Source organism: Ranitomeya imitator, chromosome 1 (assembly GCF_032444005.1).
Source record: "Ranitomeya imitator isolate aRanImi1 chromosome 1, aRanImi1.pri, whole genome shotgun sequence".
Lineage (NCBI taxonomy): Eukaryota > Metazoa > Chordata > Amphibia > Anura > Dendrobatidae > Ranitomeya > Ranitomeya imitator.
Genome location: NC_091282.1, coordinates 840,468,790 through 840,496,311, shown reverse-complemented (window position 1 = coordinate 840,496,311; position 27,522 = coordinate 840,468,790). Strand labels below are relative to the sequence as shown.

General features: G+C 39.6%; 1 protein-coding gene across 1 annotated transcript in view; it reads left to right on the top strand.

The window, feature by feature from the left end:
* LOC138650900 (fibrillin-2-like) overlaps nt 1-27,522 on the top strand; it is a 263,684-nt gene that overhangs the window by 182,239 nt on the left and 53,923 nt on the right. Inside the window, exons 8-23 of the mRNA XM_069740769.1 lie at nt 5,771-5,896; nt 8,826-8,951; nt 15,421-15,573; nt 16,465-16,659; nt 16,999-17,142; nt 17,365-17,484; nt 17,769-17,894; nt 18,809-18,931; nt 20,422-20,697; nt 20,921-20,974; nt 21,060-21,185; nt 21,281-21,406; nt 21,565-21,684; nt 24,010-24,147; nt 24,235-24,285; nt 24,823-24,948. Of these exons, the coding sequence (XP_069596870.1) occupies nt 5,771-5,896; nt 8,826-8,951; nt 15,421-15,573; nt 16,465-16,659; nt 16,999-17,142; nt 17,365-17,484; nt 17,769-17,894; nt 18,809-18,931; nt 20,422-20,697; nt 20,921-20,974; nt 21,060-21,185; nt 21,281-21,406; nt 21,565-21,684; nt 24,010-24,147; nt 24,235-24,285; nt 24,823-24,948 (2,130 nt within the window). The remainder of the gene's footprint in view (nt 1-5,770; nt 5,897-8,825; nt 8,952-15,420; nt 15,574-16,464; nt 16,660-16,998; nt 17,143-17,364; nt 17,485-17,768; nt 17,895-18,808; nt 18,932-20,421; nt 20,698-20,920; nt 20,975-21,059; nt 21,186-21,280; nt 21,407-21,564; nt 21,685-24,009; nt 24,148-24,234; nt 24,286-24,822; nt 24,949-27,522) is intronic.

The window sequence follows — 27,522 nt, the reverse complement described above, 5'->3', positions numbered from 1 at the left end:
TGCAGCTAGAATAGTCATTTACCACATTAACAATGTATAGAGTGTATTTCTGAATCATTTAATGTTAGCTTCATTGGAAAAAACTATGCTTTTATTTAAAAAATAAGGAAATTTCTAAATGACCCTAAACTTTTGAACAGTAGTGTATATATGGAATAAGGGGAATCTGTCAGCAGGTTTCCGCTATTTAATCTGTGAGCAGCATAATACACAGCAGAAGAACTTAATTACAGGGATGTCAAACTTATTAGGCTGCGTATTGTAGTTTCAATATAATCAGCAGAACATTATCACTGCCTGACTAGGTCTCATATGCAGGACAGTCAGGCTAATCTGTGTAACCTTGCCCCAACCACTGATTGGCAGATTGCTGCCAAAGTACACTGTGCAAATTAAGTTGCCAATCAGGGGTGTGGGTGGAGTTATACACAGTTTAGCATTATGACCACTGCTACATCTTCAACAGATAAAACAGAGATTTTATCAAAACTACACCAAGCCCAGTAAAGGTACCGTCACACTGGCCAACTTAACAACGATATCGCTAGCGATCCGTGACGTTGCAGCGTCCTGGATAGCGATATCGTTGTGTTTGACACACAGTAGCGATCTGGATCCTGCTGTGACATCGTTGGTTGTAGCAGAAAGGCCAGAACTTTGTTTCGTCGCTGGACCTCCCGCAGACATCGCTGAATCGGCGTGTGTGACGCCGATTCAGCGATGTCTTCACTGGTAACCAGGGTAACCAGGGTAAACATCGGGTTACTAAGCGCAGGGCCGCGCTTAGTAACCCGATGTTTACCCTGGTTACCAGTGTAAATGTAAAAAAAAACAAACACTACATACTTACATTCCGGTGTCTGTTGCGTCCCCCGGCGTTCTGCTTCCCTGCACTGTCAGTGCTGGCCTTCCGTAAAGCACATTACAGCGGCGACGTCACCACTGTGCTTTACGGCCAGCCGGCGCTCACAGTCAGTGCAGGAAAGCAGAACGCCGGGGGACAGATGCCGGAATGTAAGTATGTAGTGTTTTTTACGTTTACGCTGGTAACCAGGGTAAACATCGGGTTACTAAGTGCGGCCCTGCGCTTAGTAACCCGATGTTTACCCTGGTTACCAGGAGACTTCGCATAGTTGGTCGCTGGAGAGCTGTCTGTGTGACAGCTCTCCAGCGACCACACAGCGACGCTGCAGCGATTGTTGTCTAGATCGCTGAAGCGTCGCTAAATGTGACGGTACCTTAAGTGATACATCGCTAGTATCAGGCACTCTTACCCTAAATTATGCTGATCTCAGATTACATAGCAAAAACCAGCTGACAGGCAAGTTAATTCTTTTTTACAATATTAACTGATTCCAAATTAATTGGTTATAGAGTGTAGTGCATTTCTTCCCCCTCTTATTAATAAACCCATGGATGATGCAGAAGTTCTTAGGCCATTTTCTATTTTTTCGAGTTTAGCAATAGAAGTATTGAGCTTTAAAATCTTGGTCTTCGATTCAAGAGCATCGTCACAGTCATTCCTGTCCTAGGCCCCTTTATGTTTATGTTAAGGGGTCTACTGCTGCCAAAATTCTTTTACAAGTTTACATATTTTCAATTCACAAATGGGCACAGCAGTCAGAGTGGGTCAGACACGCTCTCAATCAGAATGGAAACAACCAGTTGTTTGCAATTATGTTTTCCAACATTTGTGGGAACAATGTTTCTCTTTGTACTGTGTTTTTTTTTTTATTTAATTTTGTTTGAAAAGACCGAATAATTACAAAGTGATGTGGTTCAGTAACACATTTAGGCATAGCGGCTATTACGTTTGGCAAGGCAGAACATTCAGTCATGTGAAAAAGCAATGGCGGAAGTGCCTAGTCCTGATGTGGATTCCAAATAGTGTGAGGTCAGTAGGGCTCCAGTACGTGTTTCATGTTCATAAGCTTTCGCGCAGCGCTACGGCTCAGTTAGGTGGTCAGAAAACTAGAGATACTTTGCTCATGTATTATCTTTGTAACAGCAGTCCTTCCACATTTTTTCCACATTTTTCTCTCCTGGAATCCCAATACGCTTCACCTCAATTATGTACTGTGACAATAACTAAAGAGAGAAAGAGAGCTAGAACTCTAGTGCCACCTATTGGAAGGTAGCAATCCTACAAGTCAATGTTGACCCTTTAACTAGCCTTGTCACATGACTTAGGATATTAACATGCTTAGCATGTCCATCTCGGCAAGGAGAAACGATACTTCTTGGATAACGGTCTGATGCCTCTCAGTCAAACCAGATCTCCGCTTTGCACTGATGAGGGGCAGTAACACGAAACACAGTGTCTGCAAATTGAGATTCTGGTTTGGCTATTATCCGAAGTAATTTGACAAGGCTCGTTAAAGGGTCAACATTGACTTGTAGGATTCCTACCTTCCAATAGGTGGCAATAGAGTTCTAGCTCTCTTCCTCTCTGAAGAGGCAATTTGCATAATTAGCATATTACCCAGAGGAACAATGTGGCTCTAAGTCTCCTCATCTTGGCATGCATCGCATGTCGATCTCCACAAGGCGAAACGATATTTCTTGGATAATGAACTAAAGATTTAGATTGTGAGCCCCATCGGGGACAGTGATGATAGTGTGCAAACTGTAAAGCGCTGCGGAATATGTTAGCGCTATATAAAAATAAAGATTATTATTATTATTATTATTAAAGAGAATTGTATCATTGGTTTAGGATATATATATATATATATATATATATATATATATAGTGTATACAGTACAGACCAAAAGTTTGGACACACCTTCTCATTTTAAGATTTTTCTGTATTTTCATGACTATGAAAATTGTGCATTCACACTGAAGGCATCAAAACTATGAATTAACACATGTGGAATTATATACTTAACAAAAAAGTGTGAAACAACTGAAAATATGTCTTATATTCTAGGTTCTTCAAAGTAGCCACCTTTTGCTTTGATGACTGCTTTGCATACTCTTGGCATTCTCTTGATGAGCTTCAAGAGGTAGTCACCAGGAATGGTCTTCCAACAATCTTGAAGGAGTTCCCAGAGATGCTTAGCACTTGTTGGCCCTTTTGCCTTCACTCTGCGGTCCAGCTCACCCCAAACCATCTCGATTGGGTTCAGGTCTGGTGACTGTGAAGGCCAGGTCATCTGGCGTAGCACCTCATCACTCTCCGTCTTGGTCAAATAGCCCTTACACAGCCTGGAGGTGTGTTTGGGGTCATTGTCCTGTTGAAAAATAAATGATGGTCCAACTAAACGCAAACCAGATGGAATAGCATGCCGCTGCAAGATGCTGTGGTAGCCATGCTGGTTCAGTATGCCTTCAATTTTGAATACATCCCAAACAGTGTCACAAGCAAAGAACCCCCCACACTATCACACCTCCTCCTCCATGCTTCACGGTGGGAACCAGGCATGTAGAGTCCATCCGTTCACCTTTTCTGCGTCGCACAAAGACACGGTGGTTGGAACCAAAGATCTCAAATTTGGACTCATCAGACCAAAGCACAGATTTCCACTGGTGTAATGTCCGTTCCTTGTGTTCTTTAGCCCAAACAAGTCTCTTCTGCTTGTTGCCTGTCCTTAGCAGTGGTTTCCTATCAGCTATTTTACCATGAAGGCCTGCGGCACAAAGTCTCCTCTTAACAGTTGTTGTAGAGATGTGTCTGCTGCTAGAACTCTGTGTGGCATTGACTTGGTCTCTAATCTGAGCTGCTGTTAACCTGCGATTTCTGAGGCTGGTGACTCGACTAAACTTATCCTCAGAAGCAGAGGTGACTCTTGGTCTTCCTTACCTGGGGCAGTCCTCATGTGAGCCAGTTTCCTTGTAGCGCTTGATGGTTTTTGTCATTCACCATTCACTATCTACACACTGGGAGTCCTGGGGACATACTTCACCTGTGGGAAGGTATACCATCTAGCTGCCATAACATCACCCCAGTGGACCCCTTAAAGCAGCGTCGGTCATCCTGACCAAATACCACAGGTCTCGTCACGAACACAAACTTTATCCCTTTAAAGACCTTTCCCCTTTTACATGGGCACCCAGGGCCATGGACCGGGTCGCAGCCACCGTGACATCCCCCTGTGAACCGCAGGACCCGGTACCGAGTACCCCTAGCCCGTGGGGCGACTCACATCTTTTACATTTTAAAGGTGACAAAAAGGAGAATGGGGTTTGTGTGCTCAAATAACTTTGACCAAGTTTTCAGACCTTAATTAGCCTGTTAGGGTTTTAATTTATTCACCATTATCGTTAGGAAAGGCCAGGTGATGCAAATTTTCCAACTGTATAATAACCTAGTCTCTTCTAACCTTGTGCCAAAAACAGCAGCCATGGGTTATTCTAAGCAGCTGCCTAGCACTCTGAAAATGAAAATGGTGGAGGCCCACAAGTCAGGAGAAGGCTACAAGAAGATAGCAAAGCGATTTAAAGTTGTCCTTTCCGCAGTTCAAAATGTAATTAATAAATGGCAGTTAACAGGAACAGTGGAGATCTGGAAGACCAAGCAAATTTTCAGTGAGAGCTACTCGGAGATAGCCGGAGAGACAAACCAAAACCCCTCTTGACTGCAAAAGATCTTCAGAAAGATATAGCCAAAAAAAATCTCTCTAACATGAATTTAAAGACTCTTGGCTGGATAAAAAAGTGTTTACAAGCTGTGATACTTGCAAAAGGGTGTGCTGCTAGGTACTAGCCATGCAGGGTGCCCAAACCTTTGCGCCTACCCATTTTCCTTTTTGTCATTTTTAAAATCTAAAAGATGAAAATTTGATCTTCAGCTTGCTTAACTGTTCACAATACTAGTCATTTTGACCTGGAATGCCCAAACTTTTACATGTCATGTACATGTATATATATATATATGTAGTGCATACACACACACAGACATATATACATATATATGGTCTTAGCATAATGAGGATTCCACATAGCACAAAATAGTCTTGTGGATCCAGATAACCATGTTCATTTTGTCGTTAATGAGTACACACTGCCTTCATTTTCTATCAGAATGTTACACACAGAGAAACCTTTGTGTAAAAAGCAGCCAAGATTTGGCTGAGGTTGTAATCCAAAACTTAATCCTGCTGGTGTTCCCTACATCTGGTTATATTCATCTGTTCCAAATGCACTGGTCCTCAGACCCTATGTAGAACCAAGCTAACAATTGCATCTTTGGATCAAAAAACCTACTTTCTGTAGTCATTTTTAACAATATTCTTTATATACCCTCAAACAAACCAAATCATTATAAATTCTAAAGTATACATACCCTGTAAGGGAATTCTAAATTTATAGAACTTATATACTAGTATTTAAAATGGGAAATGGTATAACGTTGTCTATCTTCCCCAAAACAAAATAATCTCTTCCAAAGTCATTTGTTGGGGAGAGTTGGGAGACCCCAGTATGCATCCGCTAGTTCTAACCAAAATGGACAGATTCAACTTGTTTGGGGGGGGGGCTTTATTTTTGGGTTCTCCCAATAGCTCCAGCCATAGGACACCCTTCTATCAGCTTATTAGTAATAGGGTATACCCCTAACAAAAACGCATTGCCTAAAGGAGAGACCATTTTTAATCTGGATCCTATAGTTATTTGTAGATCCTTACATAAGTCACTCTAGTTGATTATTGGTGGTGGTACACCACTATGCTATAAGATTCATACATTTACTAAAACCAATATATTTTATCATAAAAAAGAGGATTGTTCAATATTTTTATGTAAAACGTGTTTGTTTGTTTTTTGCAGATGTGGATGAATGTCAAGCAATACCTGGACTGTGCCAAGGTGGTAACTGCATCAATACCGTGGGTTCCTACGAGTGTAAATGCCCAGCTGGCCACAAACAGAGTGAAACCTCACAGAAGTGTGAAGGTAACATGTTTTTAAGTGAAAATGTTTTGTGTTGTAGAGAAATGTGATTTTTGCAATAACAACACTCTACATGTATTACTTGTGTGCCAGTTCTCCATGGTTATAATCACAGGCATAAATAAATCTATGTCAAAAGGTACCATCACACTAAGCGACGCTGCAGCGATACCGACAACGATGTCGATCGCTGCAGCGTCGCTGTTTGGTCGCTGGAGAGCTGTCACACAGACAGCTCTCCAGCGACCAACGATCCCGAGGTCCCCGGTAACCAGGGTAAACATCGGGTTACTAAGTGCAGGGCTGCGTTTAGTAACCCGATGTTTACCCTAGTTACCAGCGTAAACGTTAAAAAAACAAACACTACATACTTACCTTCAGCTGTCTGTCCTCCGGCACTGTGCTTTCCTCTGCACTGTCAGCACCGGTCAGCCGGAAAGCAGAGGGGTGACATCACCGCTGTGCTTTCCGGCTGGCCGGCGCTGACACAGGATGCAGGAGGAGTGCAGAGAAGCAGAGCGCCGGGGACAGACAGCTGAAGGTAAGTATGTACTGTTTGTTTTTTTAACGTTTACGCTGGTAACCAGGGTAAACATTGGGTTACTAAGCGCGGCCCTGCGCTTAGTAACCCGATGTTTACCCTGGTTACCAGTGAAGACATCGCTGGATCGGTGTCACACACGCCGATTCAGCGATGTCAGCGGGAGATCCAGCGACGAAATAAAGTTCTGGACTTTCCTCAGCGACCAACGATCTCCCAGCAGGGGCCTGATCGTTGGTCGCTGTCAAACATAACGATTTCCTTAACGATATCGTTGCTACGTCACAAAAAGTAACGATATCGTTAACGATATCGTTATGTGTGACGGTACCTAAACAGATTACTTCGAACACCGATGTGTTCGAAGGGGTGAGGTCAGCTAAAAATATACACATATACTGACACCATGGTGCCATCATATATTTAGGATATTATTCCTAGGGGGATTGCTTCACTATACAGATTATTAATCATTCTTAGACTAATGCTACACCATTAGAGGAAATGCTTATTTTTCAATTTAACAGCTTGGAAGGTAAATGCTAACATGATGGAAACTCACAATAGGTAATAACTTATTTCTATAATTAATAAGTAATGAAATTGCTTTAGTTTTAAAGGGAGCCTGTCACCTGCAAAAATGCTATTTACCTGCAGATATAAGTGTAATCGGCAGGTAAATAGTAATTAATATTGTTTAGTTGGCTTACTGGATCAGCAGCTGCAGGGAGAAAGTGACTCTACATTCCACTTGCAGCTGCTGATCCAGTCATCGGGCAGTGCAGGGGGCTGTTGCAGTCACTAATCACTACACAGTGATCACGCTGTAATTATTCCCATTGACTGACAGCCTGCACTGCACACACTGCTCTGTTCCAGTTGCAGCGCACTCACTATGAAAGAAAGTTTTTTTATAACACACCACCTTTATATATTCAAGACTTCGAACTGTGTGAGTAGGATCCATTTCAACTGCTGACTTGCTGTATAATATATGTGCCTTTAGAGATAAATGGTACATCCACTTATAAAAACCAAATTTCTGATCCATTAAAACATCTTCTGCTTGTCCATTAGAGTGTCCCAATGACTGGAAGGAAGCAGCATCAGGGAGAAAATGAAGTTATATTCTCTCTGCACTCGCTTCCAGTCATCAGGGCGGTGCAGGGGGCTGTTAAAGTCATTACTCACGTCATCCCAATGACTGGAAGGTGACTGTAGGGAGAATATAACTTATTTTTCTCCCTGTAGCTGTTATTCCATTTAGGCTATGTTAACATGTCCAGTAGCGATCAGTTAGAAAGGATCCAGCAGCAATCCGTTGGGAAAAAAAAAGATTTTTAGTCCATTTCTAAATAACAGATATATGCTGGATCTATTTTTTTTTAACACTGAAGGCTATAGAAAATTGATCTGTTAATTAGCCAACCATTTTTCTTTCATTTGACGACTTTTTTGCCAACTGCTGAATTCGTTCTATCTGATCACTACTGGACATGTGAACATAGCCTTACTTGGACAGACATAATTTATTTCTATTCACCTGCATTTTTTCACTATATCTGCAGGTAAGCCGTGTTTTTTTGTAGGTAACTGGTTCCTTTTAATGATATTGTAATACAGTGAGGGTGGCAAATAGATTTGCAAAGCAAACAGCAACCTGCTTCAACTTGAACGACATCTTTCGGACATCTTTCGGACATACTTATTCTTATTCCAAACAATAATTGAAACCCAAACTTAGACATTAATTAAAAGTCGCTCTTTGAGCATTTTTCCCTCCTTTCCCTAGTACTCACCATGCGCTTTCACCTATGTAACACCCGATCTTCCGAAATTCTTTTATGTCCTTGAAGTTCATTCATGGTATACCAGTCCTCACTTTTCATCTGTCTTTTTTTAATATTCCTATTTTATCAATGACAGTGATTTATGGTTAAGCCCACATATTAGAATGCACATAGCTATATCTAAAATATTCTGGCATATGGTTTGCTTCCTACTTCTGATTGCTATAACCATAGATCCTGACTACTGAAAACTGCTTTTCCCATTCAATGGGAAGAAGCTATGAACAACTTAATGACTTGGCTGCTATTCAGAGCCTGGTTGATCTAGGAAACAGAAAGTGGTATCCATGCTAGACGACCATAAAACACGTCTGCCTCACACACAAAGATTTGTCTGAATGCTTGATCTCACTACTAACTCTTTTGCTGCCAATAGCGACTTACTGAATGTACCGCTAATATACTGGGACTTATACAGATATCCTGGAGCTGGCTTCACACCTATAGACTATAGGGATCATTAACATTGGGATTTTGAACCATATTTCTTGCTCATACATGATATTATTACATTTAATCTATGGGTGTATACTCTTTACAGATATTGATGAATGCAGTACAAACCCTAACGTGTGTGATGGAGGGGAGTGTACAAACACCGCTGGAAGCTATGTCTGCATATGTCCTAGAGGGTTTACCACAAGCCAGGATGGGTCACGCTGCATTGGTAAGCTAAGCTAAAGGAAAAGACCTTGGCTCTTTCCTAACAGAGATTTTTTATTTCAGGCGCTTTGCTTCACATTTTTCCTGGCAGTTAATATAAAGAGGATCTAAAAGTTATTTATTTTTCAGGTATAGTCACAGTTTTCCTGTAGGTCTTTATTGATCTTATTCCAGATAAAACAGTTCTGATGACCATCTACAAAGGAGGAAGTCTCAAAACAGAGAAATGTTTTAGCAAGCATTGGTATCAGTGAGACATCGTACCCAGCTTTAGCAAAAAATACGTTTTGATATGTTAAACAACTTACAAGACATGTTCATGCACACATCTTGTACGCTTTTCTATACAAGACTAAAGTGGCCAACCTGACATATTGTGTCAACATGCTAGTCTTTCCGAAAACGCCAAAGATCTGATGTTTGGACTACAAAAGCATCTGTCGACAGGGAATCTCTCTAGTCATGAATGGACATGTTTGGCAAAGATAATCTCGGTTATAATCTCAGAATAAAAGAAACCATGATGACTTAGCTTAAAATTTACTTTGAATACATAGCCAACTGGAATTTTTTGATGAAATTTGTACTCAGCATGTCTCATATACTACAAGAGGAGGGTAATCATAGATGCCTGTTCAAAGAAGAAGAGGACCTGAACTCTAAAGCCAACTATTAGAAGTAGCAATCCTAAAAGACAATTTACAATTCTCAATTTGTAAACCTTAAAGACAATTGGCAATTCTTAATTTGTAGACACGTGTTACGTGTTGCTGCTCCTTAGTGCAAAGTACGAGATCTAATTTAGCTGTATGAGAGGCCTCTGACTGAGGTTTATGGGGTAATATCTGTCCTTGTGAAGAGTGACATACTGTTAGGGCTAGCGGAACGCACCAAATACAAAGACAGATAGAGTATGTGCGTTCGCAGCCCGGGGTCCACCGTGCAGAGATGGAACCTGCTGCCAAGTAATGACGGACTATATGGCGGTACTCATAAGTATACACACGTGGGTTAAACTTCACCCAGCGTGAAGGAAGCGATCCTGTTGCGTCACAGGATCGCGGTACCGCACATAGAGCGCGAGCAAGTAGTCAGCGAACTCAACCCCAACTAGGATTGAAGTCCGATTAGACCCTTGCTGGCACCACACCGCAACTGGGTGTGTAAGGAAGCTGAATAACAATATTAGGGCACAAGAGTGCATGCGGTGCCGCACTGACGAACGCCACTAACCACCCAGGCTTGGGTAAGGAAAGCACAGAGGCAGTGCACGGCGCCGTACTGGCGGTCACAGCAACTGGACGCTGTAATGTGTGATTCGTACTGTAGGATAAGTCGGGCGCTAGATAGCAACCATACACCTTCCGCGAACAGACATTCAATAGGGAAGGGGTATCCAAGGACGACTTGCACTCACAACAAACACACATATGCAAATGTACACTAGCGCATGGCCGTGCGGTCATGCGCAGTTTATATAGTTGCAGCACAGGAAGTGGCCACAGAAACTTTGCCCTTCCAAGACCTGCCAAGAGGACCAATGGAATGTGCTGCAGGGTCTGAGCACATGACCCTCGATCTCCAACGGGAGATCTTGCCCTGGGCATGCTCAGTGTGTGCAGACAAGGACTTCCGCTCGCTGCTGACCAGCACTGGCTTTAATGGCAGAAGCTGAAGAAGCAGCAGTAACTCTCTGTACGGAGTGAGACTGAGCAAGACGCTGGGACCGACGTCCCTGCTGAGCAGACTCCACTGCGGCTGGAGGAGAATGGGAGACCGCAGCGGAGATGGCTCGAGATTCCCCCTGTGCAGAAGCGGGAACTCGAGACCTAACACATACCAGTGTAAGGAAACTTACAGGTGACTTATTATTTATTTTCTCAGAGGAGCATTGTACATGGCCTATAAGATTTCATGTCATGGCATGTCAAACATGTTACAATCTACAAGGAAAAACGTTATCTTTTAGACACCTAATCGTAGAGAAATCCATGTTATTATTGCTCCAGCGTGTCTAAAATAAGGAGTAAACAGCCCTATAGACTACCGTATATTGAGTGCAAGTTCTAAAAACCATGGATAGAACTCGTTGGTAAAAAAATGATGCCTGAATGAGCCCTTATTCAATGATAGCAATACAAGATGACTATGTATAGAAGCTGTAAGCACAAGACAATCAAGACTACTGCAAATTCGCTTCATGTCTATGCATTTTCGCGGACTGAGTTGTCTGCACAGAACCACTTAAACATGTCCAATTTTGAACTGAGTCTTGGATCAAACTCACCAAGCAAGACTATGTGTCAGTGAAAAACCTCGGGCCGCACTCGGGTGCTGCATATTTTTTTACGGACTCTTTGTTATGAGAAGGTTGAGAAATCTTCATCATGAAAAACTGATGAAATATTTTTTACTGCATGCACATTGGGGCAGCAAAATAGTTAACGTTGTCATTTTGTGTAAGTCAAAGTGATACTAAGGTTTTCATAAGGCTGCATAGGACTTATTTATATATACAATAAATCGTGATGCATAAACTACAATCACAAATTTCTTTATGCAAAAAAAGGGAAAAAACTGATTAAAAATAATTAGTGTATTTTGTCCAACTATGGAACAATTAAAAATTCCCATTGCAATTATTTCTAATTATGTTTAAAACATGTGACTGCTCTGGCAGTTCATGATGCTCTGAGCTGTTGGGAGCAGGATTAATCCTGACCTTTACCCATAATAATTTATTGTTAAAATACAAGAAGGAAAGAGGCAATACTTGCTGTGGATTACTTTCTGCAAATGTGAGCACAAAACTCCATGATGTCTCCTGGTTAATGCAAGGACAAAGCCAGCTGGATGTGACCTCAGAGGCCATTATGTGGAAAAAAATAGATTTTTTTTTAATTCTAACTGGGAAAAAAGGTAATATACTAAAAACTAGACATGTGTATATATTTGCATTTACATACGGTATATAGAGCATGGTCATCTGGTAATAGGTATTAACTATTCCTAAAATTGACATGTATTGCCCCCTTAGGCACTTCACCTGCCATAACAATGTATCAGTTTTTTCTGGAGTAAACTCGCTGCAAAAATTGTTACATTTTGTCTAAATATCCATATGTGCTTTAAAAATAATTGTTCTCACTATACCCAAAACTCATAATGTGTAAATTTAGACGAACGTAACATTTTGGCAGTGTATTATACTGTTAAGGCTAGCGGAACGCACCGAGTAAATAGATGAAGTTATTGGTGCGTTCGCAGCCCGGGGTTCACCGTGCAGGAGGAACCTGCTGCTAGTAAATGGCACTATATGGCGGTATACGAGAACTCTGTTACCTCACAGAGTCGCTAATATAGAAAAGGACTGTGTCCTGTTAAGCTCACAGGAGCACACAGATAACTGCTGAGCAGATAGCAGTCAGTGGTCATGCAGTCAGGAAAGCACACAACCAATTCCTCACCGGAGGAGCCGGTATTCAAGGGGCTTATTTCAGCCGGGCCCTGAATACATGCAACCAAACTCCTGACCGGAGGTGCCGGTATTCTAATGGCTTTTACAGCCGACCCTGACCACAGGCATGCATGACCACACTGGTGCAAAGCACATAACAAGGATTAATACTAGCACATGGCCGTGCAGTCATGCAAACCTTTTATAGCTGCAGCAACTACAGGACCTTCCCAGAAGGACCAATGGAAGGCTGCCACAGAACTTGAGCAACTTCAGGACCTTCCTAGAGGACCAATGGGAGTTGTTTCAGTACTTGAGCATGTGACCCTTGATCTCCAATGAGAGATCTTACCCTGGGCATGCTCAGAAGGGGAAAAGTAGGACTTAGTCACAAAGACGTCTGCTCGCCGCTGCCCAGTACTGGCTACAATGGCAGAAGCTGGAAAGGGAGCAGTAACCCTTTACACAGAGTCAGACTGAGTGAGACACTGGGACCGACGTCTCCGCTGAGCAGGCTCCACTGCGGCAGGAGAAGAATGGGAGATCGCAGCGGAGATGGCTCGAGATTCCCTTTGTGCAGAGGCGGGAACTCGATCCCTAACATATACTTATAAATTAGTAAAGTGCAGGAAAAAAGGCAAAAGCAGACAGAAACAAATGCAGCCTCTTTTATTATAAATTGCAATGCTACAGCGGGTGCAATCGTTTTCTGTCAGTACCTGAATCCATCCAGCAGAAATACTACAGAGTTTAGTGCTATCACCAGAAAAGGTCCTATTATTTACATTTTTGTGCTAAATGTATTTTCATTATATATGAATATATATATATATATTCATATATAATGAAAATATATATTTATGCATCATATACTCACAATCTGTAATAGAAATAACAGTAGAAATCAAGCCATTTGGACAGTGAACACTGGGGCTTTTTTAGACTCTAACTTCCAGATGTTTAAGGAAACAACACATGTACATAGCTACAATTGTCAAACACCAACTCTCTCTTTTGTATTGAAACATCTAATGAGTGTGTGAAAGGTTATTGTGTAGGGAAGCAGGGTCAGATGTGATATTACCTATTGTGGTTGGTGTATCCTGTGTTATCAGTTGTGTCCCGAGATGTTACCTGGCATTATAATCCTGCCTCTATTGATAAGAAAACTCCTGCAAACGCTTCCTGAAAGGACATGAAATATGACTTTAAAAAAGTCCCAGTAGTGTGAAAATTGCAAGATTTACTAATCTTATTTTTGAAATACAGATCGTGATCTGAAAAAAGTGCCAATTTTATGTGATATGAAACATGAAATATATTTTATGAACAAATTACCAGTTTAAGAAAAAGATACTTGTAACCCCAAAACGTCATTTAAACAATAGGTCATTTTCTGATTATAGTTTCTCTAAGAGAATCTTGGAAATCCAATCTAGGATCATAGAAAATGCCTTCTATAATGCAAAATAATTGCAAGCATCACCCTTATAAAATAAGCCCTTGCAAGAAATGTTCTTCCCGCAGTTTTTTTTTAATATAATCATTTCTTCATAAGCTTCTATTGCTTATGCTTAAAAGCAGCCCTGTCTCTCTTTTACAGGCACAAAAATAGCATATCTGTTTCATATGGTGAAAACGTCCTTTAACACCTGGTTTCTTTTAAAATGTTTCCCTGTCTACAAAACCCTCTTCTTAGTGGCCGAAAGGGCAGTCCAGGTGGTGACTACATTCCATACACCTATTAAATTCCTGACATCCTAGTCTTTTCCCTCGAGACAATAAACATGCCCTATATTTCATTACTCTATTCAGTCCATTATCAGTGAATTATAATTTTCTTAAACTGAACATCATGGCACACAAGTAGTGATTTGTGTTGATCATCCAGGGTTTCATCTATCAGTGGAACTTCTTGGATAATACCCATTCTTTCCTTCATATATAAGCCATCCACTACAATACTGGAATATACAAAGATTGTTTTATAGCCTAGTATTTGTTTCAAAATGTATGGTACAACCCATTTTTACTGCATTTAACCCAAATAATAAGTAGTCCTCAGTCATCACTATGCCTCCACAATTGACCTATAAATCCTAGATGTAGACACAATTTATTAGTACATAATGGAGCTATTTTAGACAAATGAGACAACCTCAAGAATAAGAATGGGCTTTATGTTTCCAAAATTGTGCTGATGTAAAGTAGACATGTAGGAAATGTTATTTATTAACTATTTTGTGCGATATGACTCTCTTATTTAAGGGCACAAAAATTAAACATTTGAAAACTACAAAATTATTTTAAAAAATTGCCAAATTTCCATTTTTTTCATAAATAAACGCAAGTCATATTGAAGAAATGTTACCACTGACATGAAGGACAATATGTCACAAAAAAAATCTCAGAATCATCGGGATCCGTTGAAGGGTTCCAGACCTATAACCTCATAAAGTGACAGTGGTCAGAATTGTAAAAATTGGCCCGGTCATTAAGTACAAAATTGTCTCTGTCTCTAAGGGGTTAAAATCCAATTTTGTGGGAATTAATAAATATTGTGAAAAAAAAAATCTTTTTAAGTGTTAAAATAAAATGTAAATACATTTTAAACATTCTAATTTTTTTCTGAATAAAAAGTCATATATCTGTTTTCATGCATCCAAAGTGATCAGCAAAAAAAAACAACTAAGCACCAGAATTTACAATTTTTTTTAAATCCTGCCTCATATAAAGAAAAAAAGAATTTTAAAAAAGTCACGTGGATCCACAAAATGGTACCATGAAAAACTACAGCTTGTTACACACAAAAAAGTTCAAGGAAATGTGTGGTTCTCAAAACATGATGTAACAAAAAAAAAAGTAATTTTCTTGTGCAAAAAAATTATATTTTTTTCCTTATCTGAAATAGTGAATGCAAAAAAATAATATAAAAAAATGGCAGAATTGCTATTTTTTGTTCAACTTTTCTTTTGTAATAATAATGTTGAAAAAGTATTTGACACTTCTTTTCTAGATCAGAGGACAGGGAGCTGTTTATCTGCATTAATTGGGGGTCGATGTGCTGGAGAACTTCCTGGCCAATACACTAAAGGACAATGTTGCTGTGATAATGGGCGATGTTGGGCATTAGGCCAGATTCCTGAGATGTGCCCAGTCAGAGGGAGTGGTAAGTTCTGAAGTTGACATGTGTTATAAAATGCAGGACTGAGATCCTACTTTCCATGCTGATAGTAAACACTGGACTTTATGAAATAATAAAACTATACTGTTGTGGACTGGGTGTCATAGACTATTAAATGTCAAATTGGGTAGTACAATTCTAGATTACTTTCTCTGTAGCTATTTCTGTAAGTTTAGGGGATGAGAATTAATTTGTCTTATAAATTCTATCAAATATTTCATATGTTGTGATATAGAAGGGCAGGAAAAATATTTAGCAACTATGGCCCCGATTCATCAAGATTGGAGATGTTGATGCCTGTCTTTCTGAGAGACGCTCCTGATTCAATAAGAGGCACATGAATCATGACCGTCTGCCAAGTGGCATGTGCCTTATCTCATATCTTACTTCAGTAAGGTTGCAATTTTTCAAATCGATTAATGTCAGAATTGAGGCCCATGTGTAAAAAGTATAACAATAATTTTATGCTTTTTTATTTTAATGGTAATTTGTCCCTGATATCAGTGATGTGTCACTTTACTGGGCTGTATTTTGCTGTTTCAACACAATCATGGTTTTTTCAGCAGGAGATAATCATTACAGGACAAATTAGCATGTGCCTCCTGGTCCAACCACACCCCCATCACTGATTAGTAGATCTGTCACTAAAAAGTTGTGGTGTGGACGGGTTACACAAGGCTCAACACCTGAGCTTTTATAGAGAGAACTGTGACTCTATCACAAATGCTGTACCCAGGAAACTAAGTGATACATTGCTGGTATTGGGGTCTTTGTCCCTATCCCATGCTGCTGTCAGATTACATAGCAAAAACCTGCTGACATATTCCCATTAAATGCACTTTAACACTAACATGGAACATTATGTAACATTTCTAGATGAATATCGAAGACTTTGTATTGAAAGCCTACCTCTAGGGCCTGCATACCCTGGAACCTATCCTGGAAATGGACCAGGTTTAGTTGGACCAGGAGTTAATGGTGGAACTGGACCTAATATATTTGGCCCTATTGGAACTGGACCTAATGGGCAAGGACCAATATCGGGATTGCCTAGTGTGGGCACAGAGATTGGTAAGATAAAAGTTTAGGAGAAAATAATTATTATTTATTAGAAAATCTGTCGGATAGCCATAAAGCTTAGAAAGCAATAACCACCTCTAGGTACAATACAAACTTAAAAATACAGGATTATATTTATTTTATGTTTTCTAAAATTTAATTTTAGTGGATTCCTTCATTATTGCTAAGTATGCCTAAAACAAGATGCAGGAAAATGAAGTGAAAAAACTAAATGAAAAATTAAATTTGAGACAGAAAGACTAATAAAAACAGAGAGAAGAATGCAAGAAAAAAAATACCAGATCAATTCTAGTCCCTTAATTTTTGGTATAAACTTTTTCACTGTATTAGGAACAGCAACACTGAACCAGACTGGAGATATCTGCAAACACTTCACCAATTTGTGCCAGAATGGGCGTTGTATCCCCACCCCATCCAATTACCGATGTGAATGCAATATGGGTTATAAACAGGACAGCCGACTGGAATGCATAGGTGAGTAAAAAATAAAATCAAACCGAAAATATTTGTATACAGGCTAAATGTCATTTGCCAGCACAGGAAAGAGAATTAGGCTTCACTTCTTTTCCTCGTTATGTAAACGATGAGCAATAAACAGCGCCGACAAAATTGGACAAAAGAAAAATTAAACAACAGTTTTGGGGGTTTTGAACTGCAAATAATTCCTCTTATTTAACTTAAATGATTTTCTTGTAGATGTGGACGAGTGTGCCAGCAGTCCATGCATTCATGGAGACTGTGTGAACACACAAGGATCATACCACTGTAGGTGTCATGAAGGATTCCAGAGCAACCCAACCAAACAAGCATGCATCGGTAGGTGACACCCGACTCAGTATATATGTATGTAGACAGCTATTGGACAATGAGGCAAAGCTTGTTTAGCAAAACAAGCAAAAGCCAAGAACTACTAATAGTAGTGACGAGTGCGACCTGGTAGTAACATAACTTCCAAAGAGTCACATAGTGTCAATTGCAATTGTTTAATAATTAGATTAATTCTAAGCATTGCATCAATTACAGTCTAAATATTCACATTCTATGCTTGATATTGACATGGATTGATATACATGTTGAAACCTGATTGTCCATAATTGCAGATATTGATGAATGCATCATGAATGGAGTGATGTGCAGGAATGGCCGATGTGTGAACACAGAGGGCAGTTTCCAGTGTATCTGTAATGCTGGCTTTGAGACTACACCCGATGGAAAGAATTGTGTGGGTAAGTTGGCGAATGCCAAGTCTTTGTGGTTTGTAGTATAACTTTTTTTTACCAGTTGAATATCCAAAGCCTGCAACGTCTCATTTATCGAAGCATACCCTTCCTGTTATAATGTCCCCCATCCTGGGCCCCTTTCAGTAATAATGTCTTTCGTTTTTCTCAAGCACAATTTAAAATAAAACAAATGATTATTCTTATCTTCCCACACTTCTACGACGTGCGGCGTCCTCTTCTATAGCCGGCGCTGAATTTGACGTTCCGACACAATCAGTGCATGACGTCACTGCCAGGCGCCGCCCATGACAGACAAGCCGACATCAGTTGCCGTCTTCTGATTGCATGTATTGTGGCGCAGGGAACTTGTGGGTTTCTGTGCAGCAAGACAAGTCAGCTGAATGTGCATCCAAGACTGCACATCCAGGTGAAATGGGCGCTGGTGTCGGCGGGCCCCCTCCAGCATGGGCCCAGCCGCAGTTGCACCATCTGCAACTGCGAATGTTACGCCCTTGGCATCTACCTCTCAAACGGGTTTGTAAAATCATAAATAGTCTTCTTATCTTTCACTCCGTCTAAACTTTTTACAGCCAATTAACAATTTCATATTACATCGAACAGAATCATTCTGCGTGAACTCATGAGATTTTTCTCTCTGTATTGTTGTTCTAAGCTTACATTACACATCTATTAAGGCCCTTGAGGATGCCAATAAAACAAGCATAAATTGTCATGTTTGCTGTGAACTGGGTTCAGTGCCATTTTAAATTACACTGTATTGCTCATGAAATCCCTGGGTCAAATGTCAGCTTATTTGGCAGAAGCTGAATAAGAGAAAAAATATACAACAGTAAGATAAATAAAAGGGAAACTAATTAAGGTTTTGTGTGGTCCATCGGCTAATACGATCTTTCCCACAGATCACGATGAGTGCGCCACCACAAATATGTGCTTGAATGGGATGTGTATTAATGAGGACGGCAGCTTTAAGTGCATCTGTAAGCCAGGCTTTGTATTGGCCCCAAATGGACGCTACTGTGTTGGTAAGAAGTGGTGATAAACTTACTATGCTAAAGCACAAATCTGTTATGTTTGGAATATGTACTGCTTTTTATTTGTTGGTGCCCAGAGGAAGAATGGGAAATTGCTACCCCTTTCCATCACAACTCACTTTGAACACTTTGCGTACAGATGTAGCAAACATTATCTTTAGATCGGCGAAACACTATGCTTTTAAGTCTAGATTCACACATCAGTAACACATTCTAGTGCTATTTGTTTTTTTCCCTCAAACAGCGCTATGACCTATAGAATTTTATTGAGCCGTACGCACATCAGTTTTATTACCAGATCCATGAGACTCACATCAGATTTTACGCATCAGACTGGGCCACTGATGTCTGGGGAGCTGTGATGCACAGATAAAACACGCAAGATGTACTGGGGATGTTCTTAACTAATAGATTAAGAGTCAATGAATAAAAAAGTTCAGACAGTCTGCTTGCTTCAGTAAGAAGAAAAGGGATGAGAACAAAATCAGATGTGACTAGAAGAACATCTGAGAAAAGATCCATCCGTTTAATTTGTTTGGTTACACTCACATGTATGTGTGAATCTAACCTAAAGTAGCATGCCTATTCATCAAGACCAGCAATCTTCAAGCTGGTGCATGCTTCTTAATGAATCAGGAGCATCTTACATCTTACTGATGAGTTGATAAGATTTGTGATGTAGCGAATGCTACTGCTCATCGTGAATTTGACGATCATCACTAGCCATGACCTAATCATGCCTCCACTCCACCCATTTTGGCATAGGTGAACAAAAAAGATATGAGAACACTGAAAGGGCAAAATGTTAGTGCTCAAGCTGTAACGGTAGTGCTAGCTACATGTACTCCATGATATAATTGGAAAGTTCCACATTCCTAATAATAATAATATGCCTAGTGATCTCAAGTGATCAGATGTCATAAGTAAATGTGGGAGGATCACTGACCTTCATTGATTTCTAATATGAGATTTCAGATTTCGAGCAACAAAAATTTATGAAGAGTGCCCAAAGGGGGTGAGATGTCTCAAACTCAGTGATGGTCTGAGATCCAAGACTTCGCCGATATGATTTTGCATGTATCCATGACATTAGATAGATGTTTTGATGGATTAGAAAGGAATACATGCAAAAGCTTTTGTGTAAGCGCAAATAAGATTATTGTCTTTCATCCCGAGAAAGGCTCCAGATGGCTGTAAGTCTTAGGTTAACAAAAATCTTGTGTTATGAAAAGATGTCTTTCTGTCATTGTTGTCTTAATTCTGGAATCTTCCTGAACTTTTTTAATCATCGTCCTTCTATTTTAACAAACATGTAATGTTATTTTAGTCATATTCTTCATACCGGAATCTTTCCAGACTAATACTTACATATGTGACTGTTTATCTGCCTTTTTGATAACATTTATGTTCCACCTATTTTGGAAATTCAAAATTGTCCACATTTCATTCCGACATATGACCATGATCCTGTATGATTTTAGATGTGGATGAATGTCAGACCCCCGGAATCTGCATGAACGGGCGCTGCATTAACACAGAGGGTTCCTTCCGTTGTGAGTGCTTGGGTGGACTGACCATTGGCCTTGATGGAAGAGTCTGTGTGGACACCCACATGCGTAGCACTTGTTATGGTGGCATTAAAAAGGGAACTTGTGCCCGTCCCTTCCCTGGTGCTGTTACCAAATCTGAGTGTTGCTGTGCAAATCCTGACCATGGATTTGGTGAACCCTGCCATCCTTGCCCTGCTAAGAACTCTGGTGAGTATAGTAATATAGATGATACTTGCCATGAAGAATTGAGTTAGTTCTTGTCAGTTATTAAGTCATGGTCACCATGTTCTTGTCAGTGTGTCCAGCTGTGGGACCATTACTGTTAGAAATGGAAGTGTAATAGGTTTGTAGTTTGGACAAATTGCAAAAAAATGAAGACAACATAGACATCTAGAGAATTACCTATAAATCTTTCTTCCATATGTTACAGATGAATTTCAAGCTCTTTGCAGCAGTGGTATTGGCATAACTGCAGATGGCAGAGGTAAGAGTCTGCAGATGGCTGTTTGTTTAGTGACTTTATATTCATGCTATTAACTTAATTTCCTTCTTTTTTTTCTTTAACTTAGATATTAATGAATGTGCCTTAAACTCGGAAATCTGCCCCAACGGCATCTGTGAAAACTTGCGTGGCAGCTATCGTTGCATCTGTAATGTGGGCTATGAATCAGATGCAAGTGGGAAGAACTGCGTAGGTAAGTTTGCCGTAGTACTTCCAATAATATAATACCTAATGTATTATCTGATCAACCTCAAGAATAGGAATCAAGCTTTTGTTTCCCACTTTCAGATGTTGACGAGTGCGCAGTAAACCGTCTGCTCTGTGATAATGGCTTATGTCGTAACACTCCTGGAAGCTACTCCTGCACGTGCCCCAAGGGTTACGTCTTTAAGCCGGAGTCTGAGACTTGTGAAGGTAGGGATATATTTTTCATATGCTTAGATATACGCTTCACTTCTATTTAAAACGTTCCGGGAAACCTCTTTAAATCAGCAATGGTATCATTGGCGGTTTTGAACTTGATAGTTTTATTAACTTTCCTTGACAACTTGTCAATCACCCTTTCTTTTCAGATGTCAATGAATGTGCATCCAACCCCTGTGTAAATGGCGTCTGCAGGAACAATGCCGGCTCTTTTGTGTGCGAGTGCTCTTTCGGCAGCAAACTTGATTCTACAGGAACGATTTGTGTGGGTGAGTGCTACTAAGATTCCTCTGGTTACAGGGAGGTCAATGATTAAGTTCTCAAAAATGACACATTGGGTTAAATTGTAAGCTTGGGTGATATAAAAGTAAGACTTTTCTGAGCATTGCCTTCCCTGTGCACAAAAGTCGTTAAAGCATATCCGGCATTTTACTTTTTATTTCATGAATCAATAGTTCAAATGAAAATTGTGTAATATATCTTATCAGAGAAATCTTTTTCTCTCTCCTCCTGGACTGATCATTCATTCTCAAAATTCTCAATTCACAGGTAAAATCTGTTTTCAATGAAGACAGATTGTTGCATTACTAAGATATTAGATGACCGTTGGTGCGTATAATGTTTTATGTAGTAGGGAGGAAGAGTGAGGAGCTTTGCCTCTAGGTCCTCCTTTCCTGTACTTAGAATTTCATCAGACTAAACTGTCATGTCCTATTTCAGGAATGTAAAAATACCTATGAATTGAAAAATTTGAGAATGAATGATCAGTCCAGGAGGAAAAAGAAGCAGATTTGTCTGATAAGATAAATTACAAAACTTCTTATCTTTATGTGCACTATTGATTATGAAATAAAAATTTAAATGAAGATTACATTTTAACCCCTTCTTGACCTTGGACATACCCAGTACGTCATGGTTGGGAAGTGTTTCCTGACCTTGGACTTACTGAGTACGACCTGGCTCCAAGTAGTTGAACTTCCTAAATGCTGCAATAGAAATTGATCATAGCATTTAGAATGCAGGCAAAGGTAGGAGGGCCCCCTTTGCCCTCCGATCGGCACCTCATCATCACGGATGCCCGAATGTTGCCATGGTGCTTCTTCATTTCTGAGCTTTGCACTGTGCCTCAAAAGAAGTTTTTGACCACATATATGGTGTCAGTGTACTCAGGAGAAATTGCAGAACAAATTTTGGGATCCATTTTTCCCTGCAATCCTTGTGAAAATGAAAAAAATTGGTGCTAGAACAACATTTTTTTGGAAAAAAATATTTTTTTATTTTCACAGATCAACATTGTTAAATTCTGTGAAGGACCTGTGGGTTCATGGTGCTCAACAAACGTCCAGATAAATTCCTTGAGCGTGTTTAGTTTCCTATATCCGGTCACTTGTTGGGAGTTTCCACTGCTTAGGCACATCAGGAGCTCTCCAAATGCAACATGACATCAAAGTCTGTGTTACAAAATGTCTTTCCTTTCTGAGCCCTGCCGTGCACACAAACAGTAATTTTTCCCTCACATATGGGGTATTGGTGTACTCAGGAGAAATTGCATAACATATTGCAGGGTCCTTTTTTCCCTGTTACCCTTGTGAAAATAAAAACAAATTGAGGCTAAAGGAACATTTTTGTGGAAAAAGGGTGATTTTTTTATTTTCAGGGTTCTAGGTTATAAACTTCTGTGAAGCACCTGGAGATTCAAGGTGCTCATCACACATCTAGATACATGCCTTGTGGGGTCTAGTTTACAAAATGAGGTAACTTGTAGGGGATTTCCACTGCTTAGGCACATGGGGGCTCTTGAAATGCAACATGGTGTCCAGTAAACATTCCAGCCAATTTTGCACTCCAAAATTCTAATGGCATGCCTTGCCTTCCAAGCTCTGCCGTGCACCCAAACAGTAGTTTTCCCCCACATATGGGTTATCGGCATACTCTGGAGAAATTGCCCAACAAATTTTCGGGTCCATTTTCTCCTGTTACCCTTATGAAAATAAAAAAATTGGATCTAAAATAAAAAAATTTCCTTCCACATTCCATTAATTCCTGTGACGCACCTGAAGGGTTAATAAACTTCTTGAATGTGATTTTGAGCACTTTGAGGGGAGCAGTTTTTAGAATGGTGTCACTTTTGGGTATTTTCTGTCATGTAGGCTCCTCAAGGTCACTTCAAATGTGAGGTGGTCCCTAAAAAAATGATTTTGTAAATTTTGTTTGAAAAATGAGAAATTGCTGGTCAACTTTTAACCCTTATAACTTGCTAACATAAAAATTATGTTTCAAAAATTGTGTTGATGTAAATTAGGCATGTGGGAATTGGGAAATGGTATTTATTAACTATTTTGTGTGACATAATTCTCTGGTTTAAAGGGAACCTGTCACCTGAATTTGGCGTGACTGGTTTTGGGTCATATGGGCGGAGTTTTGGGGTGTTTAATTCACCCTTTCCTTACCCGCTGGCTGCATGCTGGCCGCAATATTGGATTGAAGTTCATTCTCTGTCCTCCGTAGTACACGCCTGCGCAAGGCAAGATTGCTGAGTTGATACATTCAGATACTTTTTACCTTAGCCAATTTTTTTTTTTTTCGCAATGCAGATAGCATGAAAGGAACTTGTTGGTTGAATCTCCAAGATGGTCGATGCGAAGTCAACATCAATGGAGCAACTTTGAAATCTGAATGCTGTGCAACATTAGGAGCTGCCTGGGGAAGCCCCTGTGAGCGTTGTGAGATTGGTAAGTATCATATTATAACATTTAATTTGTATATATCTGGGGATATCTATCATCTATACAATTAATGACACTTTGCGTTTTATTTAGACTCTGCCTGTCCTCGGGGTTACTCCAGGAAGAAGGGAGTCGCATGTGAAGGTAAAATATGTTATTCCAAAAATGTATAAAAAATTTAGAATTCAATATAAAACATTTTTCTAGAAGTAATTACTTACTAAGGCTTGTTATCTGTGCACAGCTCCTTAGAATACACAAATAATTGCTTGCTATTTTTCTAATAATGGGAATAGTACCTGATTGTTAAATAGTGAATGTTATAGAAATTATCTTTTCTTGTTTGGTTAGACAAAAAAAATTTATCTAGTGTTGAACTGGGGTTTCTTGGAACCGGACATCTACAGAAGAGTAATGCAATTTTATTTATATGGTAATTTTTGTTCACTCATTTTATTTAATGTAAAAACATATAATAATCAGTATCCTAGAGGCAAAGGAATGAGATCAAAGTGATCTCCAAATGGGGTCATCTTCTGCTGGACCTTCAGGGTTCATCATTGTGTCAGAGCTTGGTCCTCATGGAGAAATACTGTAGTATTCTGGAGAGTCGGATGAACTTGTCTATGTTTGCTGATGCTTTTTATGTTTTTTATTTTATTTTTATTTATATTTTTACAGATGTAAATGAGTGTGAAGTATTCCCGGGCGTGTGCCCTAATGGGCGTTGTGTGAATTCTGCTGGTTCATTCAAGTGCGAGTGTCCTGAAGGTCTAATCTTGGATGGGTCTGGCAGAAACTGTGTCGGTAAGAAGAATAATGACATATGATATGTTAGCATATTACTTTTATGCAGTCATTGAAATCATGAAAGGAAAGTATTAATGTAGTATGCAAAATATGCATAATGCATAAAATGAGATATGAAGCTTTGCCTTTTTTGTCTGCATGACAAGGAAAGTAATGAATGTTTGGTTTGGATCACATACAATCAATCACAAATGTAGATTTTTACTAATGCTATGCAGTGAGTTCACTGTGGTACAAAGATTGTGCTAAACATAAAGGGCAGAAAATGTGTCGTCCACCTTTTGTTTATTTGTTTTAATTATTATTAATTAAATGCATCTATTTGGAGCTAAAACAATTTTTGCAAATGATTTGCCTTCAATATTTTGCCCTATTTGCACCTTTTGCACTGTGTATTGTTGGCTAAAGAATAAGTTAACTAAATATTCTGTCTGACAGTTTTCTGATCTCTTTTAAGCCTTTTTATGACCACATAGTTTGCCAGCACTGCTAACAGCACTTTAACCCCCTAAATGCCGTGATCAATATCGATCACAGCATTTAGCAGGCTTGCAGAGAGAGGTAGCCCCACTGCTCTCCGAACAGCCCCCCCTGCGACGTCATCGCCAGGGGCCGATCATTGCTATGGTGACTTGATGTTGTCATGATGACATAAAGGTCACCAGAGATAGCAAACTTGCAACACTATGCTTAGAGCATTTTTTACCATATTTGCATGTCAGTACAGGTAAAAGTGCCGAGCTCTCTATCTTGTTTACTTCTTTGATAATGTCTATTACTTTTCTTGTAATATTAACCAAGTGAGGGAGCCAAGCCAATAGACGCAGTGCTAGTATTTTAGTGAAGATTTTTAAATCTGCATTAAGCAGGGCTATGGGCCTGTATTTAGTGCAGACTGGTTATCTAGAATATGGGGACCCCACGCCATTTTTAAAAATTATTTATTGAAATAATTAAAAAACAGGGTGGGTACCCCTCTATTCTTGATAATCAGCCTTGCTAAAGCTTACAGCTCAGTGTTGCTGGTTTGCCTGGCTCGTTATCAAAAATACCGGGGAACCCACTTTTTAAAATTATTTATTTAGAGCGCAGGCACCAGATGATGAATACTCCCCTCAGCCGCTGCCTGCTCTCTCTGTTATTAGCGGCAGCAGGCATAGGCTGTTGAGAGCAGTAGTCCCATCAGCTGACACCAGTGACCAGAGGTAAACATTATACCTCCGAGCACAGCTGCGGGCTTATGCTGTCATTTGACAGCATGGCAACCGTGACTATCTGACCAGCGGTAATGATTTTACCGCCGATCAGAAGCAGTATTTGAACATGACAGTGAGTTAAACACTGGATATTTGGAACCCCATTCAAGTGGGTCCAGGTTGGGGTTTGGGTCCAGGTACTGTTCTGATACCCAAACCTGAACTTTTTTAACTGTTCAGCAGAAAACCGCCTGACCCGAATATCCAGGGGTCCACCCATCTCTACCCATAAATAAATATTTTTATGAAAAAGTAAAAATAAACAAAAAAGTACACATATGAAGTATTGCCACGTAACAGCCAACCTATAAAATTGGCCCACTAGTTAACCCCTTTAGTGAACACCACAAAAAAATTTGAGGCAAAAAGCCATGCTTTATCATCATACTGCTAAGCAGAAAGTGGAATAAAACACGATCAAAAAGACGAATGTAAATAAATATGGTATTTTTGAAAACGTCAAAAAACAAGTTGCCACACAGCTCCATCACCTGAAAACTAAAACAATTATAGCTCTCAGAATAAAGCAATGTAAAAATAATTATTTTTTTCTATAAACTAGCTATTATTGTGTAAAAGAGCTAAAACATAAAAAATTACGTAAATGTTGTATTGCTGTAATCATACTGACCTGAAAAATAAATCAATTGTACCACATGCGGAATGACATAAAAAAAAATACTAAATTGCTGTATTTTGTTCATTCTGCCTTCCAAAAATTGTAATAGAAAGTGATCAAAAAATGTCATGGTACCAATAAAAACGTCAATTTGTCCCGCAACAAAGAAGCCTTTACATGACTCTGTTGGCAAAACTATGGAAAAATTATAGCTCTCAAAATAAGGTGATGCAAAAACTAGTTCTTACAAAAAAAGCATTCCTTAGTGTATGACTGGCTGCAGCTAAGCATAAAAACCCTGATAGAAATTTGGTATTGCTATAATCGCACCGACCCGAAGAATAAAGTCGTTTAAACACTTACAGTGGGTACGGAAAGTATTCTGACTCCTTTACATTTTTCACTTTGTTTCAATTGCAGCCATTTGGTAAATTCAAAAAAAGTTCATTTTTTTCTCATTAATGTACACTCTGCACCCCATCTTGACTGAAAAAAAATGAAATGTAGACATTTTTGCATATTTATTAAAAAAGAAAAACTGAAATATCACATTGTCATAAGTATTCAGACCCTTTGCTCAGACACTCATATTTAAGTCACATGGTGTCCATTTCCTTGTGATCCTCTTTGAGATGGTTCTACTCCGTCATTGGAGTCCAGCTGTGTTTAATTAAACTGTTAGGACTTGATTTGGAA